The sequence below is a fragment of the Hemiscyllium ocellatum genome, chromosome 5 (assembly GCF_020745735.1).
Source record: "Hemiscyllium ocellatum isolate sHemOce1 chromosome 5, sHemOce1.pat.X.cur, whole genome shotgun sequence".
Classification (NCBI taxonomy): Eukaryota; Metazoa; Chordata; class Chondrichthyes; order Orectolobiformes; family Hemiscylliidae; genus Hemiscyllium; species Hemiscyllium ocellatum.
Window position 1 is genome coordinate 99641174 of NC_083405.1, and position 18856 is coordinate 99660029.

At 40.4% G+C, this 18856-nt stretch overlaps 1 protein-coding gene across 1 annotated transcript in view; it reads right to left on the minus strand.

The window, feature by feature from the left end:
- Positions 1-18856, minus strand: part of odad2 (outer dynein arm docking complex subunit 2) — a 374269-nt gene that overhangs the window by 84001 nt on the left and 271412 nt on the right. Inside the window, exon 17 of the mRNA XM_060825721.1 lies at positions 9532-9646. Within this exon, the coding sequence (XP_060681704.1) occupies positions 9532-9646 (115 nt within the window). The remainder of the gene's footprint in view (positions 1-9531; positions 9647-18856) is intronic.

Below are 18856 nucleotides of genomic sequence, written 5' to 3' on the forward strand. Positions count from 1 at the left end.
ATCAACCTTCTTGATTGCTCTAACTGAGCGACCATCCATGCAGCAAGTATCCGTGACTCAGACTGTTCCTGTGTTATATTGGTGTGATAGTCTCTGCTGGTGTCCCTATTGATACACCTGTAACAACAGCATCTCAACTGCAAGCAGATTCATGTAAGCTTGTTGCCTCCTACTCATTTAAGATTTCAAGGGGAGCAGTGTTTTGAAGTGGCTGAAAATGGACGCTAATGAATCAGAAAGAATCCCAGAAATGGAAACTGAGATGTCAAGGAAGGAAAGGGAGGAGCTGGACCAACTGAAGGTGAGAGTAAGGTAGAAGTGAGAAGTGACAATGTTTCTACTTCTGAATGCGAAGGAAGCAGCACCAATGATGTTATCGATAAAATGGAGAAAGTGTTTTGGGTAAGGTCTGGAGTAGGAATGTTGCACACACCTTACAAAGATACAGGCATAACTGGGGCCCATGTGGGTATTTATGTCCAAACCTTTGATCTAAAGTAAGTAAGAAGAGGTAAAGGAGAAGTTGCTTAAAGTGAGGATAATCTCAACCAGATGGAGGAGAGTGGTGGTGGATTGAAATGGTTCAGGTTTTCTTTCTAGGAAGAAGCAGACACCCAAGATCATTCTGATGGACGATGGACATGTAAAGGGACTGCATGTCCCATGGTGATGAGGAGGTGGCTCGTGCCCACGAACTGGAAATTTTGAAACTGACATAAAGAATCAAAGGATCATATGTGGGTAGGGAGTGGACAAGGGGAGAAACAATTGTATCAAGAAAGGAAGAAATAAGTTGCAAGGGGCAGAAATGGGCAAAAACCATGGATCTGCCCAATCAGTCCTGCTTGTGAAGTTTAGGAAAGGGGCAGAAGCAGGCTCGATAAAACAAGAGTCATGGTTTTGGAGGCAGTACATTAGCATTGAAAAAGGATTGACTAATCAATATAAATAATCATTGAGTGTGAGTTTGATTTATTGTTGTCACGTGTACAGGTATACAGTGAATAGTGTTGTTCTGCGTGCTATATAGGCAGATTGTACCATACTAACTGCATCAGGGTAGCAGAACAGAATACAAAATATGATGTTACAGCTGCAGAGAAGCTGCAGAGAGGGAGATCGACATTAACATGTGAGAAGCCCATTCAAAAGTTTGCTAACAGCGGGGAAGAAACTTCTTGAATCTGTTCATATGTGTATTCAAACTTTTATATCTTCTGCCCATTGGAAGAAGATGGGAGAAAGTGAAGCCAGGATGGGAGGGATTTTTGATTATGCTGGTTGATTCCTGAAGCAGCAGGAAGTATAGATGAAGTGAACAGATGGACTGTTGCGTAATGGTCTGGGCTGTGTTCATGACTCTGTAGTTTCTTGTGGTCTGGGGAAGAGCAGTTGCCACAGCATGCTATGATACACCCAGACAGGATGCTTTCTATGGTGCACCTATAAAAATAGGTATAAGTCCCTGTGGACAGGACAAATGTCCTTAGCCTCGAGGAAGTAAAGATATTGTTGTATTTCCTTGAACATTGCGTTCATAGGTGGACCAGGACAGATTGTTGGTGATCATCACTCCCAAAAACCTAATGCTCTTGATCCTCTCCACCTCAGCACCATTGATGCTGACAGGGGCTTGTCCTCCACTCCACTTCCTGAAGTCAATGATCAGCTCTTCTGTTTTGTTGATGTTGATGGGAGATTGCTATCTTTACACCATACTGTTAAACACTCAATCTCTTGCCTGTATTATGTCTTATCTATATTTGAGATCCAACTTAAAATGATGGTGTCATCAGCAAACGTATAAATGATTTGGGGCAAAATTTGACCACACAGCTGTTAGTGTATAAGGAGTATACACTTTGGCAGAACGATTAGAAGAGCTGAATGTTATTTAAATGAATGAAGACTCCATAAAACAGAGGGATTTGGGAGTCCTCATGAACGAATCATAAGAAAGTAGAACCAAGTTTGATGGGTAATAGGGAAGACAAGGAGAATGTTGTTCTTTATTTCAGAGAGAAAGCAGAATCAATATAAGTAGGTCTTGCTATAGCTATTGTTATGGTTAGACTACCTCTTCCAGTGTCTTCTCCCTCCTGTTATTTCTTACCTCCATCCATATAGAGAAATCATACATGTAGCATAGCAGAAAATCTAATTTACAGTATTTGGTTGCATTTCTAGAAAGCCACAAGAAAAATGCTAAACGAAACCATATGTCAATTATATAAATAACTACTGCAAAAAGAAATATCAGAATTCACTAATATAAACAGATCAATGATAGGTTCTACATTTTCCAATTCTTGTCTACCACAAGTTATGCAAAGAACATGTATTGCAAATGTAAATCATTTTTCCAGTCATTTTCAAATAATGCCAAACTTGATCAACTTTAATTTGGGTCTCATCTTCTCTGCAGAAATATATATTTTAGATTGACATGAAGGATGTATCTGTGGATGAAGCTTTTTAAAAATTTGCATCACCATCTTGCTAATTGCAGTTCATTACAACCGAAATATCAGCCCATATTTTTTGATGGCCAGACAGTCAAAGATATGAGTTGTATGTTGGGACCCTGCAAAATCCTTGAATTAGCAAACAGATATATTTTAGAGTATAGTGTTCAAGGAGGAAATTTCATGGGAAATTGAAGATTCCGATGAGTAATTCTCCTAACTCTGCAAACCTCCAAATGTATCCATCCACGTGAGAAAATTCAAAAGTTCCACTGCAACCAAGTTACTCGCTACCAAGGAAATGCTAGGCTATTAAAACCTAGTCCAACTCTTGGCTAACTATTAAACTGAACCTCCAATTTACCACACACACAACCATACCATTTACACCTTCCAGACTGATATCCTATCGCTGCCTCCAGACTCAACACTCTTAGGATCTGACACCTCTATTTCCCCTCACAATCCAACAGTTCTGCTGCCAGACCCAACATGTATCCCTTACTCCTCCTTGGAGCTAATACTCCTTTTCCTGCCAAATTTGAAAATCCCTTCCCCTGCTGCGAGACCTGGCACCACCCACCACCAAACAATTCCTTCCAGAATTGCAGAGCTCTATCTTAACATAAAAAATAGCAGTGCAATGGCGATCTGACTTTGGTTGCTATTTCTCCATGGCCATTTTTCTATGTGTTTCTTCCTTGAGAACTATATTCTTAAATATATTCCTTTAATTTGATTTACTACTGTCACATGTACCTAGGTACAATGAAAGGTTTTGTTTTGCGTGCAATACTGGCTTATCACGTCATACAAAGTGTATCAGGATATTATAACAGAGCAAGGAATACAATGTTAGGACTACAGAGAAGGTTCATCAAGGACAAGATCACATTGAATTTGAAATTTGAGAGGTCCATTCAGAAATCTAATTACAGCGGGGAAGAAACTGTTCTTAAATCTGTTGGCATGTGTATTTAAGATTTTATATCTTCTGTTCAATGGAAGAGGTTGAAAGAGATTATAACTATGGTGGGAGGGGTCTTTGATTGTGTTGGCTGCCTCCCAGAGGAGATGAGAAGTACAGATGAAAACAATGTGATACCCAAATTGTGACCCTGAGCCCAGTCAAGAATTTGCTTCCTTTGAGGTGGCTGTATACATGTTGGAGCAGAGTACTGTTGAATGCCGTGGCGTTGCACCCTCTGAGATTCAGTATCAATATCTTCACAGCTGGTGCTCAAAGTGGAGATGGATCTGGTGGTGGAGCTGGGAATAGATCAGCTAATAATTATGTACACTTGCTTCTCTCAACAATATTTCAGGTATTAGTCTTGAATGTCCTTTTATCAACAGTAGACTGGAGAAATCCTCAGTGGATTGTTTTGAGACTCAGGTCCCTCCATTCATTTCACTTTGTCCTGGTCTCCCTGGCAAGTTTGATGGACCCCTTCTCTCAATTGGTGAGGATTTTTATGTCAGGTTCCCCTCCATCAGTCATGTTTTGCTCCTTTCAATTATGTAGTTTTCTCCAGCTGACAAACAGAAGGCTTGAGCACCATACCAAGGAGTGCACAAATATTTTCTGAGCATGCATGCCTGTGACAGCTCCTGAGCCATCCAAAGTAAGTGCTTCACAAACACATTGTCCTGCAATTGCAGCAATAACATCAAGTAGTTGTTCCTTTTACACATGAGCCTCTTATCTAACATCTCTCTGCCCGATGTACATTTGAGTGTCACTTCACAATGACGATATCATGATACTATTCTTGCAGAGTACTCATTCATCCTTTTCCTGCAGTGACCCAGTTTCCCATGAGGTGCTGAAGACAGTGGTGTGAAAGAAGGACCTGAAGTTTTGCATGCAATACATGACCCAGAGGATAGTCAATGGTTTGCCAGAAACTAATGCTCCTCTGGCTCCTGGATCTTCAACTCCATTAAGTAACAGCAGGGAGTTGATATCTTACATATCTCTATTGCATGATCCCCATAATCTTCACCCTTATGTAGCTAATTGGCTGACCACTGCTTGATCTGTGTGGCCAGCCATCTGCTCTTGAGTGGAAGTGTTGCTCACTTCTGGATCCATTACCAACAAGTTCACTGCTGCTGAAAGATTCTACCCCATGTTAATAGGGTAAGGATAGGGTAGGATAAGGATGAAGTATCACAAAAGGTTAAGAAAACTTGGTCTTAACATAAAAGTTGGCTTAAATAACTTTGAAATACATTTAATTTAGCTTTTACAACTAGTTTTATATTATATTTATATTGTAGTAGCAGTGCTAATTTTCAAGAGATTCCATGCTGATATTCAATGCATTTTGCCACTCAAATTACTTATTCAAATAATTGGATATGATGAAGTAAATGCAGCTTTGATTTGTTGTAATTAAATTGACATCCCATAAATTCTCTAATTTAGTGCATCGCTTAAAATACTTTTCATTGGATTTCCTAGATTGTCGACTCATAGTTTCCCAAATTTGACTTTAAAACTGTTTTAAATAAATAACCTGAAATTTCCTTCAGAATTATGCAAGACCTCCATTCTTTCCTTCAGTACACAGGATAAGTTGGTCAGGCCCTGTTGCTTTTTTATCTAAGCCAGCAACTCATTTGAGATTACACAGTAAACTTCCCAAGGAGCCAACTTGTTCTGCAGTTCTATAAAGTTCACGAGAATGTAATTCTAACTTGCATAACCTATAACCAAGAATTACGACTATGAGGGAATATTTTTTCTCATATAGCACAATACCTCAGAAGAAGAAGAACTTTTCATAACATTTGTTACAAATACATTGGAGAAGGTGATGCTGGAGATCAGAGTCAAGAGTGTGGTGCTGGAAAAGCACCACAGCAGCATCCAAGGAGAAGGAGAGTGATTTTGCATTTTTAGTTTGAAGAAATTTCTCCATTTGGAAAGAAATGAAACAGATGAGAAATCTACAAATATTCATATAAGATGCCCCTGCATTCGCCAAATTATTGTTATCCATGGGGGACCTGTGGGGGTTCCTATAGATTGGAGAAACTCCCATGGATAGCACATAAACATGAACAGTACCATAACTGGAAATCCAATCTACTGTGAAGCACCACGTGATCCAATGGGAACTGTCAATTTGGAAACTAAAGTCACGTCAAATTCAGTTTGAGTAATCTCAAAGCAGTGCCCTCAATTTGACTGAGGGCTTTTACAGATATATGAAAAAAAGAATTGTCTAAAGTGAGCTGGGAAAATAGACAGAGGGGAAGATCAGTAGATGGAAAATGGTAGACTATTAAGCAGATGTTTCATAAAACTCAGCAAAAAACATTATTCTGATTGTAAAGAACTTAATAAGCAAGATGAACTACCTTTGGTTAATCAAGCCAGTTAGTGAGAGTATCCACACAAAAACTAAGGCGCACAAAATGGTGAAAATGTGTGGTAGCCCAAAAGATTGTGATTTAGTTAGGAACTTGCAATGGTTGATTTAAAAAGCTACCATATATATCATGTAAAAGTCAAATTTTTAAGACTACTTTTAAAAGTTCAATTTATAGGGTCAACTAATACATGGGCACTAGTTTTGAGGGGCTGAAGTTCGAGCTGAAGTTCATGCTGCAGTTCGAAATACCATATTATTAGCAGAAATTGATTTGTTCGCACAACAAATCCTAGGTAAAGAAGAAAATCCCAATGAATTACAGTAAAAGTAATTACTGAATAAGAGCAAGAGAAACAAGAATTATTTACTGGTAGTAAATGTTACCTATATATTCCAGTACGAAATTTAACATGTCAAAGATTCATTGAAATCATTTAACATTTGTTAAATTCTGAATGTGAAAGCATCTTGAACTTTCCTGCCAAATTCTTCCGTTTCCCTCCCATTTAGTCTCATATGTTATGAACCTCAGCAACATTAACAAATTTGTCAAAGAATTAAACATATATGGAGCTAATATAGCTCACGTTTATTCAGATATAATGGCACAATTAAAATGATTAACTTTTTAACTAGTGAACAAAGTGCGATAAGTACCAGTAGACATAGTACTGGTCTGAATGAATGAATGAATCTAAACATGTTGTAGTAAACCAAGTGGGCTAAGTAGAATTATGAATGAATGAATGGATGAATGAATGAATGAACAGAGAAGCAATATATGAAACAAAGAGCAATGAGTAGAGTTACTGGTATGAATGAATGACTGCGATTTTGTTTAAGTGGATTAATAGGAAAATGGGAACTGGGTTAGTAAATTTGCAGATGACTCTAAGTTTGGTAGAGTTGTGGTGAGTGAGGAAGAATGCTGTAGATTACAGAGAGACCTAGAGAAGCTGCGGAGCTGGGCTGAGAGGTGGAAAATGGAGTTTAATGTGGAGAAGTATGAGGTGGTTCACTTTGGAAGGAGTAACAGGAATGCACAGTATTCTAATGGTAAGATTCTTGGTAGTGTAGATGAGCAGAGAGATCTCAGTGTCCAAGTACATAGATCCTTGAAAGTTGCCAAGTTGATAGGGTTGTTAAAAAGGCATACGGTGTGTTAGCTTTTATAGGTAAAGGGACTGAGTTTCGGAACCATGAGATCATGTTGCAGCTGTAAAAAACTGGTGCGGTCACATTTGGAGCATGTTTACAATTCTGGTCACCGCATTATAGGAAGGATGTGGAAGTTTTGGAAAGGGTTCAGAGGAGATTTACTAGGATATTGCCTGGTAATGGAGGGAAGGTCTTATGAGGAAAGGCCAAAGGACTTGAGGCTGTTTTTGTTACAGCGAAGAAAGTTGAGAGGTGACTTAATTGAGACATATAAGATAATCTGAGGGTTAGACAGGGTGGACAGTGTGAGCCTTGTTATTCAGATGGCAATGGCTAGCACGAGGGGGCATAGCTTTAAATTGAGGGGAGATAGATATAGGTCAGATATCAGAGGTAGTTTCTTTACTCAGAGAGTAGTAGGGGCGTGGAACGCTCTGCTTGCAACAGTAGTAGACTTGCCAATTTTAAGGACATTTAAATGGTCATTGGATAGGAATATGGGCAAGAGTGGAATAGTTTGGGTTAAATGGGCTTCAGATTGGTTCCACAGGTCGGCACAACAACACGGGCTAAAGAGCCTGTATTGTGCTGTAATGTTCTATGTTCTATGCAGTTTCCTTTGTAAGAGGTTTATAATGTTATATAGTAGGGTTGACTTTTACATGAGATATATGGAAAATATAAGATTTTTGGCCAAAAACAAGGTGTTCACTTTTACATGAGATCAACTTTTACATGAGTACATCAGGTAATAGAGTGAGAAAATTGATTTATGATAGTAAATTGGCAAGAAATATAAAAACAGCAAAAAGTCCCTATGGGTAAATAAAAAAATAGTGCAGCTAATGTATACATGGGACCCTTGGAGGGTGTAACTGGAAATTAATAATGTAAAACAGGGAAATGGCAGATAAAACAGCATTTTGTATTAGCTTTCATGACTGAGAGCACAATAAACATCCTAAAGACAACAGACAAGCACGGTGCTAATAGGAAGTTAGATCTTGTAACAATTTCTATCGTGAGGATGAAGTATTCACAAACTAACAGGACAAAAGGCATGCAAGTCATTAGGAGGTGATGGCCAACACCCAAATTTGAAAGAAGTGGCAGGGAGGTAGTGAAAGCATTTGTTGAAATAATCCAGAGCTTATTGTGTTCTGGGAAGGTTTCAATGGATCGTAAAACTATTTAAATGACATCCCTGTTCAAGAAGGGAGGGAGATGTTCAACAGATTTCCCTAAGTTCTTTGAGAACATAACAAGTAGAGTTGACAAAAAGGAACCAGTCAATATAATGTATTTGGATTTTCATAAGGCATTTGATAAGATGCCACATATATGGTTATTGTACATGATAGGAGCTTACAGTAATGGGGTAATGCATTAGCATGGTGTGAGAATTGGCCAACACATAGAAAACAGAAAGTCAGAATGAACAGTCTTTTTCAGGTTGGACAGATATAACTAGTGGAATGCCACAAGGATCAATTCCAGGGTGTCAATTCTTTACTGTATAAAGGAGAAAGGGGTAGAGTGTAATATATTTAAATTTGCCAGTAATATGAAATTAAGTGGGAGGGTATGTTATTATGAAGACATAAAGAACCTGTAGGAGTGGCCAAATACTAGGCAGTTGAAGTTTAACATAGGTAAGTGTAAGATCATACACTTTAGTTGGAAAAAAAATCAAAAAGCAGGCTACTATTTAAGTGGAAACAGACTCCAAAAAGTGCAGTGGAGAGGAACCTGGGTATTCACGTGCATGAAACACTAGCAGGGATACAAGAAACAATTAAGAAGGCAAATTTTGGCGGTGATTGCTACAAGATTGGAGTTTAATAACAGGGATGGTTTTGTTGCAACTGTACAGGGTACTGGTATGACTGCACCTGAGTACAGTGTACACTTTTAGCCCCCATTTTTAAGAAAGAATATGCTGGTAATGGATGCAGTTCAAAAGTGACCCAAGTAGGCTGATTCTGGGGATAAAGGATCTGACTTCTCAAGAACAGATAAACAGATTTGGCCTTTAATCATTAGATTGATTTGCCAGGTTACATGTTGTGAAGATATTTCCACAAGTGTGGAAACCTAAAACTAGGGGACATAATTAAATAATAAAGGGACATTTGTTTAAAAATGAGATGCAAAGGAATTTCTTCTTTCAAAGGGCAGTGAAATTCTAGAATTCACTGCTTCTGAAAGTTGTATATGCTTGATCATTGAAAATATTTAAGAGTAGGTGAATAGATTTTTGGAATACTGAACAACCTCGTTATCTGAACATCAATTATCTGAATTTCGGATTATCCGAACTAGATCTCATGGTCCCAATATGGGAATTTGTAACTTTGACAGTCTACATGTATAACGTGATCATTTCACTATTGCTATTTTATGTCACAACTTAAGTGCAATGTTCATCCTACTACTTAATTTAGAAATCTTAGTGGTATTAACTTTTCTTGTGACGTTTTATGGAAAATTTGCCTTGAAACATTTATAATCAGCAATAAACTCACCTTGGCATTTTCAATACAAGGACAGAGCGCCCAAGCTGCACTTGCTTGAATATCTGGATTTGGTTTTTTGAGTAAAGACCACAACAATCGAACACCATCTAGAGATTCAATTATCCTGTTAGAACAATAAAAAGTTTATTTTTACTTCGTTTTCATTTTATTTGATTTATCATCATCACATATACCTAAGTAAATGAAAAGTTTAGTTTTGTGTGTAATCCAGGAAAAGTACAGTACATAACATACAAGGATAAACAGATCTTATGGTAATTGTACAGAATGAGGCATGCAAAGTTATGGCTGCACAGGAGGTATACAAAAGCAAGATCAACATTAGATTTGCAATTTGAGAGGTTAATTCAGCTGTCTAATAATAAACTATTCTTGAGCCTGTTAGTATTTGTGTTTAAGCTTTTTATCTTCTGCCTGATGGAAGAGATTGGAAGGGGTTATAACCAGGATGGGAGGGGTCTTCGATAATGTTGGCTGTCTTCCCATGGCAAAGAGAAGTGTGGATAGAGTCAACGAATGAGAGGTTGGGCTGCATGATGGTCTGGGCTGTGTTCACAACTTTCTGTTGTTTCTTATGGACCTGGGCAGAGAAGTTGCTGTAGCAAGCCATGTTACATTCAGACAGAATGCTTTCTATGGTGCTTTATAATCAGGTGGGTTCAGTAATGGGTTGACAGTTTTCAATCAGATTCTCCTGGAATGAAAATTAAAATTCATTCCTTGTCATCAATTGTTATGAGAATACGAGAATATCCATTTGACAGGCACTGTAATACAAAATGTGAACACATTTGGACTGCTTTTGATCTTTGTTTTTGCTTTTTACACTGGTGACATTTGTGTGCTAATTAATGTATGTGACAGTATTTACATTTCTTTTAGGTCCTGATTTCTGCAAAATCTCAAGTTCTATGGAATCAAGAGCATGCAACCACTGACATATTCTCACATGGTTGTTTCCTCAGAGGTGATCTAAATTGAATAGGTGAAGCTTGGGGAGAGGCAATGGCTCAGTAGTATTATAACGTGACTATGAATCCAGAAACTCAGCTAATGTTCTTGGGACTTGGGTTCAAATCCCACTTTAAATTCAATTCAATTAATGGGAAAAAAAAATGGAATTAAGATGATGACCATGAAACCATTGTCCTTTGCCAATTGTCAGAAAAATCCATCTGGTCCACTCATACCCTTCAAAGAAGGAAATCTGCCATTATCACCTGGTCTAGACTTCAGACCCACAGCAATGTGGTTGACTCTCACTTGTCCCCTCTGAAATGGCCAAGTAAACCATTTATTTGTATCAATTGCTACAAAATCCCAAAGCAATGGAACTGGACAGACCACCTAGAATTGACTTAGACATCTGAATATACAACAGCAGAAGTCCTCCTTACCAACATTGGGCTAGTGCCAAAATTGAGAGAGCTATCTCATGGACTAGTCATGCAACAGCCTGATATAGTCATACTCATCTAATCATACATGACAGACAATATCCCAGACACCATCATCACCATCCCTGGATATGTCCTGCCCCACTGACAATACAGATCCAGCAGAGCTGGTGCCACAGTGGTATCCAGTTAGGAGGGAGCTGCCCTAGGAGTTCTCAACATTAACTACTGACCCCATGAAGACTCATGGCTTCACATTGGCAAGGAAACCTCGTGCTGATTACCATGCATTGTCCTCCCTCAGCTGATGAATCAGTATGCCTCCATGTTGAACAACACTTGGAGAAAGCACTGAGGATGGCAAGGGCACAAAATGTAATCTGGGTGAGGGGTTTCAAGGTCTACCACCAAGAATGGCTCAGCAGCAGGACTGTTCGAGCTGGTGGGAGTCTAAATGACATTGCTGCCAGATTGGGTCTGCAGCAGGTGGTGAGGGACCCAACAATAGGGGAAAACATGCTTAACCTCATCCTTACCAATCTGCAGGCCTGCAGATGCATCTGTCCGTTACAGTATTGGTTAGAGTTACCACCTCACAGATCTTGTGGAGACAGAGTCCTGCCTTCACATTGAGAATAACCTCTATCATGTTGTGTCGCACTATCACCAAGCTAAATGGGACAGACTTCAAAGAGATTGAGCAACTAAAGACAGGGCATCCATGAGGTGGTATGGGCCATCAGCAGCAGCAGAATTGTACTCCAGCACAATCTGCAACCTCATGGCCTGGCATATCCCTCACTCAACCATTACCATCAAGCCAGGGGATCAACCCTGGTTCAATAGAGAGTGTAAGAAGGGACATCAAGAGCAGCACCAAGCATACCTGACAATGAGATGTCAGCCAGGTGCACCTCAGAATGAGTTCCCTTACTGGGGCTATCTGGTCCAATTAGGGAGCCCTGGTTGACAGATATAAATTGTAACGTCAGAGGTTCTGTTCACTCTGAGAGCTGGCTTTGAGGATGCTGGATCAGTGTCAAGGACTATCCACATACAAGTAAAGGGTGACATGGCAATGGGATACCTGCCATTGTGGAGTTATTTCAACTACTTGCACCTCAAGCAGCACAACCAGCAAATAATAGACACAGCTAAGCAATCCTACAACTAATGGATTCGACCTAAATTCTGCAGTCCTGTCACATCCAGTTGTGAGTGATGGTGGACAATTTAACAATCCACTGATGGAGGAGATTCTACAAGTAACACCATCCTCAATGATGGAAGATGCCAACACATGTGCAAAAGATAAGATTGAAGCATTCACAGCAATCTTCAGTCAGAAGTGTTGAGTGTATGATCCATCTCGGTCTACTGTAGAGGTCCCCAACATTACAGATAACAGCCTTCACCCAATTTGATTCACTCCATGCAATATCATGAAACGGCTGGAAGTGCTGGATTCTACAAAGGCTATGGGCCCTGACAACATTCCAGCAATAATATTGATGACCCGTGCTCCACAACTCTCTGTTCCCTTAGCCAAGCTATTTCAGTATAGTTACAACATTGGCATCGACAACAATGTGGAAAATTGTCCAGGTATGTCCTATACATAAAAAGCAGGACAACCCAATCTGGCTAATTACTGCTCCATCAGTCCACTCTCGATCATCAATAAAGTGATGGAATGTGCCATGGACAGTGCTGTTAAGGAGCATCTGCATCAGCAATAATCTGCTCAGTGACACCCAGTTTGTGTTTCGTCAGGGCCACGCAACTCCTTACCATACTATGGCCTTTGTCCAAACATGGGTCTGGGAATCAGAAGAAAAGACAAGTAGACAGCGAGGTGAAAACTGAGACTGTAAGAATCATGAATGATAGCATTAATAAGAGGAAGAGTAGGCAGAGAGCAGATGAATGCAAAAGAACCAGTGGCCTGAAGTGCATCTACTTTAATGCAAGGAGTATAATGGGTAAAGCAGATGAACTTAGCGCTTGGATTGGTTGCTGGGAGTATGATGTTATTGCAATCACAGAGACTTGTTTGAAGGAAGGGCATGATTAGCAACTAAATGTTCCAGAACATAGACACTTCAGACAGGAGAGGAAGGGAAGTAAAGGTGTGTGTGTGTGTGTGTGTGTGTGTGTGTGTGGTGGGGGGGTTGATATCATGGCTGGGCTAAAGGAGGACACTGTGGAGGGCTTGTGGAGTGAGACATTATGGGTGGAGCTGAGAAATAAGAAGGGTGCAGTTACATTGTTGGGGCTGTATTACAGGCCTCCCAACAGTGAGCATGAGGTAAAAGAACAAATAGGTAAACAGATTATGGAAAGATGTAGAGGCAGTAGGGTAGTGGTGATAGGAGATTTCAATTTTCCCAACATTAACTGAGATACACTTAGTGTCAGAGGTCTGGATGGGGTAGAATTTGTAAGAAGCGTCCAGGAGAGTTTTCTAGACCAGTATGTAAATAGTCCGACGAGGGAAGGGGCCATATTGGACCTGGTGTTGGGGAATGAGCCAAATGGTGGAAGGTGCGGTGGGAGATTTCTTTGGGAACAATGCTCACAATTGTGTATGTTTTGGGATACTCGTAGACAAAGACGAGAATGGTCCCAAGGGAAGTGTACTAAACTGGGCCTAGGCCAATGATATTAAAATTAGGCAGGAGCTGGGAAATGTGGATTGGACACAGCTATTTGAAGGGAAGCCCATATATGATATGTGAGAGGCTTTTCAAAGGATAAGCATGTCTTGTTGAAAGCAAAGGATAGGAAAGGCAACATCTGTGAACCACGGATGACAGGAGAAATCGTACGACTAGCCAAGAGGAAAAGGGAAGCGTACGTAAGGTCCAGGCAGCTAAGAACAGAATGGGCCCTGGAGGAATATCTGAAGAGTAGGACCCGTCTTAAAGGAGGAATTAAGCGGGCTAAAAGGGATCATGGAATAGCTTTAGCGAGAATTAAGAAGAATTCCAAAGCCTTTTATTCTTATATAAGTAACTAGAGAAAGGATTAGTCCACTAAAGGATAATGAAAGAAGGCTGTGTGTCCAACCTGAGAGAATGGGTGAGATTCTGAATGATTACTTTGCATCAGTGTTCACTGAGGAGAGGGACATGATGAATTTTGAGATTAGAGATAGAAGTTTGATTAGTCTGAATCATGTTGACATAAGTAGGAAAGCTGTGTTGGGTAGGCTAGAGGTTATTTAGGTGGACAAATCCCCCGGACCGGATGGGATCTATCCCAGAATGCTGAGGGAGGCGAAAGAGGAAATAGGCCCTGACAGATATCTTTGTGCATCCTTAAACACAGGTGAGGTGCCAGAGGACGGAAGGGTTGCTCATGTTGTCCCCTTGTACAAGAAGGGTAGTAGGGATATTCAGGGTAACTACAGGATCCTGATGCTGGTGGTGGGAATTTGCTGGAGAAGGTACTGAGGGAGAGGATCTATTTATATTTAGAAAAGAATTGGTTTATCAGTGATAGGCAACATGGTTTTGTGTGGGGGCGATCGTGCCTTACCAACTTAATAGAGTTCTTTGAGGAAGTGACCAAGTTGATAGATGAAGGAAGGGCTGTTGATGTCATAGAACTTTAGAAAGGTGTTTGATAAGGTTCCCTATGGTAAACTAATAAAAAACTGAAATCACATGGTGTCCAGGGTGTTCCAGCTAGGTGGATAAAAGAACTGGTTGAGCAACAAGAGTCAGAGAGTAGTGGTTGAAGGGAATTTCTCAAAATGGAGAAAGGTGACCAAGGGTGCTTCACAGGGATCAGTGCTGGGGCCACTGTTGGTTGTGATATACATAAATGATCTGGAAGAGGGCACTGTTGGTATGATCAGCAAGTTTGCAAATGACACAAAGATTGGTGGAGTAACAGAAAGCACAAGGGACTGTCAAAGAATACAGGAGGATATAGATAGACTGGAGAGTTAGGTGTAGAAGTGGCAGATGGAGTTCAATCTAGACAAATGTGAGGTGATGCACTTTGGGAAGTATAATTCTAGAGTGAATTATACAGTGAACGGAAGAGCCTTGAGAAAAGTTGATGAGCAAAGAGATCTGGGAGTACAGATCCGTTGTACACTGAAGGTTGCTGCACAGGTGGATAGAGTGGTCAAGAAGGCATATAGTATCCTTGCCTTCATTGGACACGATATTGAGTATAAGAGCTGGCAGGTCATGTTAAACTTGTACGCGACGTTGGTTCGGCTGCATTTAGAATACTGAGTACAGTTCTGGTCCCCACATTACCAAAAGGATGTGGATACTTTGGAGAGAGTGAAGAGAAGGTTCATGAGGTTTATGAGGATGCTTCCTGGTATGGAAGGTGCTAGATATGAAGAGAGGTTGAGTAGGTTAGGTTTGTTTTCATTAGAAAAAAGGAGATTGAGGGGGGACCTGATTGAGGTCTACAAAATCATGAAGGGTATAGACAGGGTAGATAGAGATAAGCTTTTTCCCAGAGCAAAGGATTCAATGAGAGGCCACGCTTTCAAGGTGAGAAGTGAAAAGTTTAAGGGGGATACACGCAGCAAGTACTTTACACAGAGGGTGGTGGGTGTCTGGAATGTGTTGACAGCAGAGGTAGTAGAGGCAGGCATGGTAGATTCATTTCAGATGCATCTGCACAGATCAGAAGTAGGTGGGGAGCAGAGGGATACAGATGCTTAGGAATTGGGTGACAGGTTTAGACAGTAGATTTGGATTGGCTCAGGCTTGGAAGGCCGAAATTTTCTTCGTTCTTCTTTGTTCTTTGTATGGACAAAAGAGCTGAATTCCAGAGGTCAGGTGGTATCAGGGCCACATTTGACTGGGTGTGACATCAATGAACTCGAGCAAAACTGGAGTCAATGGGAATCAGGGGGAAAATGCTCCGCTGGTTAAGGTCATGGTTGTGTGATTGGAGATCAGTCATCTCAGTTCCAGAACATCTTTGCATGCATTTCTTGGTGTTGTGGCTTTGACCCAAGCATCTTCAGTAGATTCATCAATGACCTTCACTCCATCATAAATAAGACCAGAAGCGCACATTGATCAGCTCATGCCTAAATTCACCAAAATCTGGAAAATATCTAGACCTGCACTGACAACTCCAGAAACATCCCCAACCTCAATAATGGGAGAGCCAAACACATCAGTGCAAAAGGTAAGGTTTAACATAGAATCATAGAACCTTACAGTACAGAAAAGGCCTTTTGCCCATCAAATCTGTACTGCTAAAGGTATACTAAATGTACACTAGTCCCACTTTGCATTCACGACTGGATGTGGCAGGACTGCAGATCAAAGTCTGATTTGTTGTTAGTGTAATCTCTTGACTATCAATTGAGGCTTATGTGTGCAAGTAGTTCTGCTTTGTAACTGCACCAGGTTGATACCTCAGTTTTAGGTATGTCCAGTGCTGCTCCTGACATGCCCTCCTGCACTTTTCATTGAACCAGGTTGACCTCCTGGCATGATAATAATGGTAAAGTGGAGGGATAAGCTGGGCCATGAGGTTGCAGGTTGTAGTGAAGTATAGTTCTGCTGCTACTGATCGTCAAAGCAAATCGTAATGCTCTGTCTTGAGTTTCTAGATCTGTTTGAAGTCAACCCCATTTAGAATGGTGATAGTGTCACACAACACATTGGGGGAAGTGGCAGCGGTGGGTATTCTCAATGTCAAGACAGAACTTCTTCTCCACAAGAACTGTGCAATGGTCACACTTACTGATTCTGTTATGGACAGATGCAACTGCAGCAAGGAGTTTGATGGGACAAGGTCAAATATGTTTTCCATCTTGTTGGTTCTGTCATCACCTAACGCAGACCCAGTCAACTAGCTACATTCCTTAAAATTCGACCAGCTGAGTCAATGGTGCTGCTGATGAGCAACTTTTTATGATGGTCACTGAAATGCCCCACATAGTACATTCTGTACTCTTTCTATAGAATGGCAAGTACTTCCTCCAAGTGCAGTTCAACATGGAGGATTCATTTGCTGAGTGCAGAGTAAGCGAGGAGTAAGTAGCAATTAGTAGGAGGTTTCCCTGGACATGTTTGATCTGACCTGTATGAGAAGGAGTGAGGCAGTGGGAGATATACATAAGCAGCACAGAACACGTTCAATCAGTTGTTAATAGTTAAAGCAGTTTTTAACCTATCAGTGTAACATCACAGGAAAACAGATTTTTTTTGTCTCTTTTGTGGTTCAATCAAGAGATGCTGTTACAACTGAAGAGTACAGTTTGAAAATTAATGTGTGAAAAATTTAACATCTAAATTAATTAATGAAATAAAATAGGCAGGCAATGTGTTGCAGCCGTAGTATGTGAGAACTGTGGATGTTGCTGCGATCCACGGTGACCATATCTGCAGCAAGTGTTGGCAGCTTGAGGAACCTTGGCTCAGATTTGATGAACTGGAGTCTGAGTCAGTGAAGGGGGCAGTTACTTGGCACAGTGTTTAAGGATTCTGGACTAGTGGTGCATCCTTGGATGCTGTCTGAACTGCTGTGCTCTTCCAGCACCACTAATCCAGAATCTGGTTTCCAGCATCTTGCAGTCATTATTTTTACCACAGTGTTTAAGGAGACAGTCACACTCTTAAGTTAACTCAAAATTGTTTTGAAGTCAGTGACAGGAGGCTGTGACTGCCAGTAAGCCAGGTACTGGAACACAGAATTTAGTTTTGGAGGTACCTTAGCCTGTGTCTCTGTTAAATAGGAAGAAGGTTGTGCTCCTGGTGTGACTAATACTGCAGAGAGGATTAGTGAATGTACCATAGTACAGAAAGCCATTCAAGTTGGGGGAGTAAAGACAAATGTAATAGAAATAAAGAATATAGAATAAAGAAAATAGACGCTGTTCTCTGCAGCAAAGACACACAACCCTGTATGCTTTATTTCCTACCTAGTGTCAAGATATTTAGAGTCAAAGAGTCCTATAGCAGGGAGACAGGCCCTTTGGCCCAAACTGGTCCATGCTGACCAAAATATCTATCCACTCTAACCCATTTCCCTGCACTTTGCCAATATCCTTCTAAATGTTTCATATCCATATATTTGTCCAAATTCCTTTAATGTTGATAATGTACCCACCCCTGGCAGCTCGTTCCACGTTTATACTGTGACGATGCGCTCATTTAACAAGGTTGTTCTGTCCTTGGTTTTTTTTGAGAGGGGCCATAAAGGCAGAAGTGCTGAAATCTCTGAACTGGCTACTTCAAGAATGGATAACAGATGCTGCCTAATTCAACAATCAGAAAATGCTTACAGGTTTTTTTAAAACACTTGCACAATAAAAGGGGAGTGGCCAGTTCTCTCAGTTCAGGGCTTTTTTTCTAGTTTTGGGTTAGTTTTAGCTGGGAACCTAGTGAAAGCTGCTGCAGTGAAAAGAAATTCCATGTTTCAGCAACCGATCCCTGGCTGATCCTCCCTCTGTCTAACATTTCTTACGCAAGAACCTGTGTTTGAATTTACCTTTTTGCCAAGGGGTGTGTTTATGGGATGTTGCAGGAAATCGGAGCAGCTCTTTATTATTTTGCATTTTCATGTCGATTGGGTTTTCAAATAGTTATGTTATTCTAAATTTGCTTTTCTTTTGTTTGCGTGTAAATAAATTGTTTTGTTTAAAACTGAGTGGTTTGACAAGCTGTGTCGCCCTTGGAATAGTCACTTTACGGCTGCTTAAAACAACTAAAACATTTAGGTTCTGAGCTACCTTCTTCAAATGTTTTGAGAAGGTCTGACCTGATTCATAACAGACTGGGGACTCTTTGTAGGATTTGTTGTATAGTTCAGACTTGGGATTAGGGTTGTTGGACTCAGAGGCAGCAAGTGGTAGGTTCTAGTGTCTTTTGTTCCGTATGTTGAAATTGGTTGGTTTAAACAGTGCTTAGTGTAGTAATGGCTCT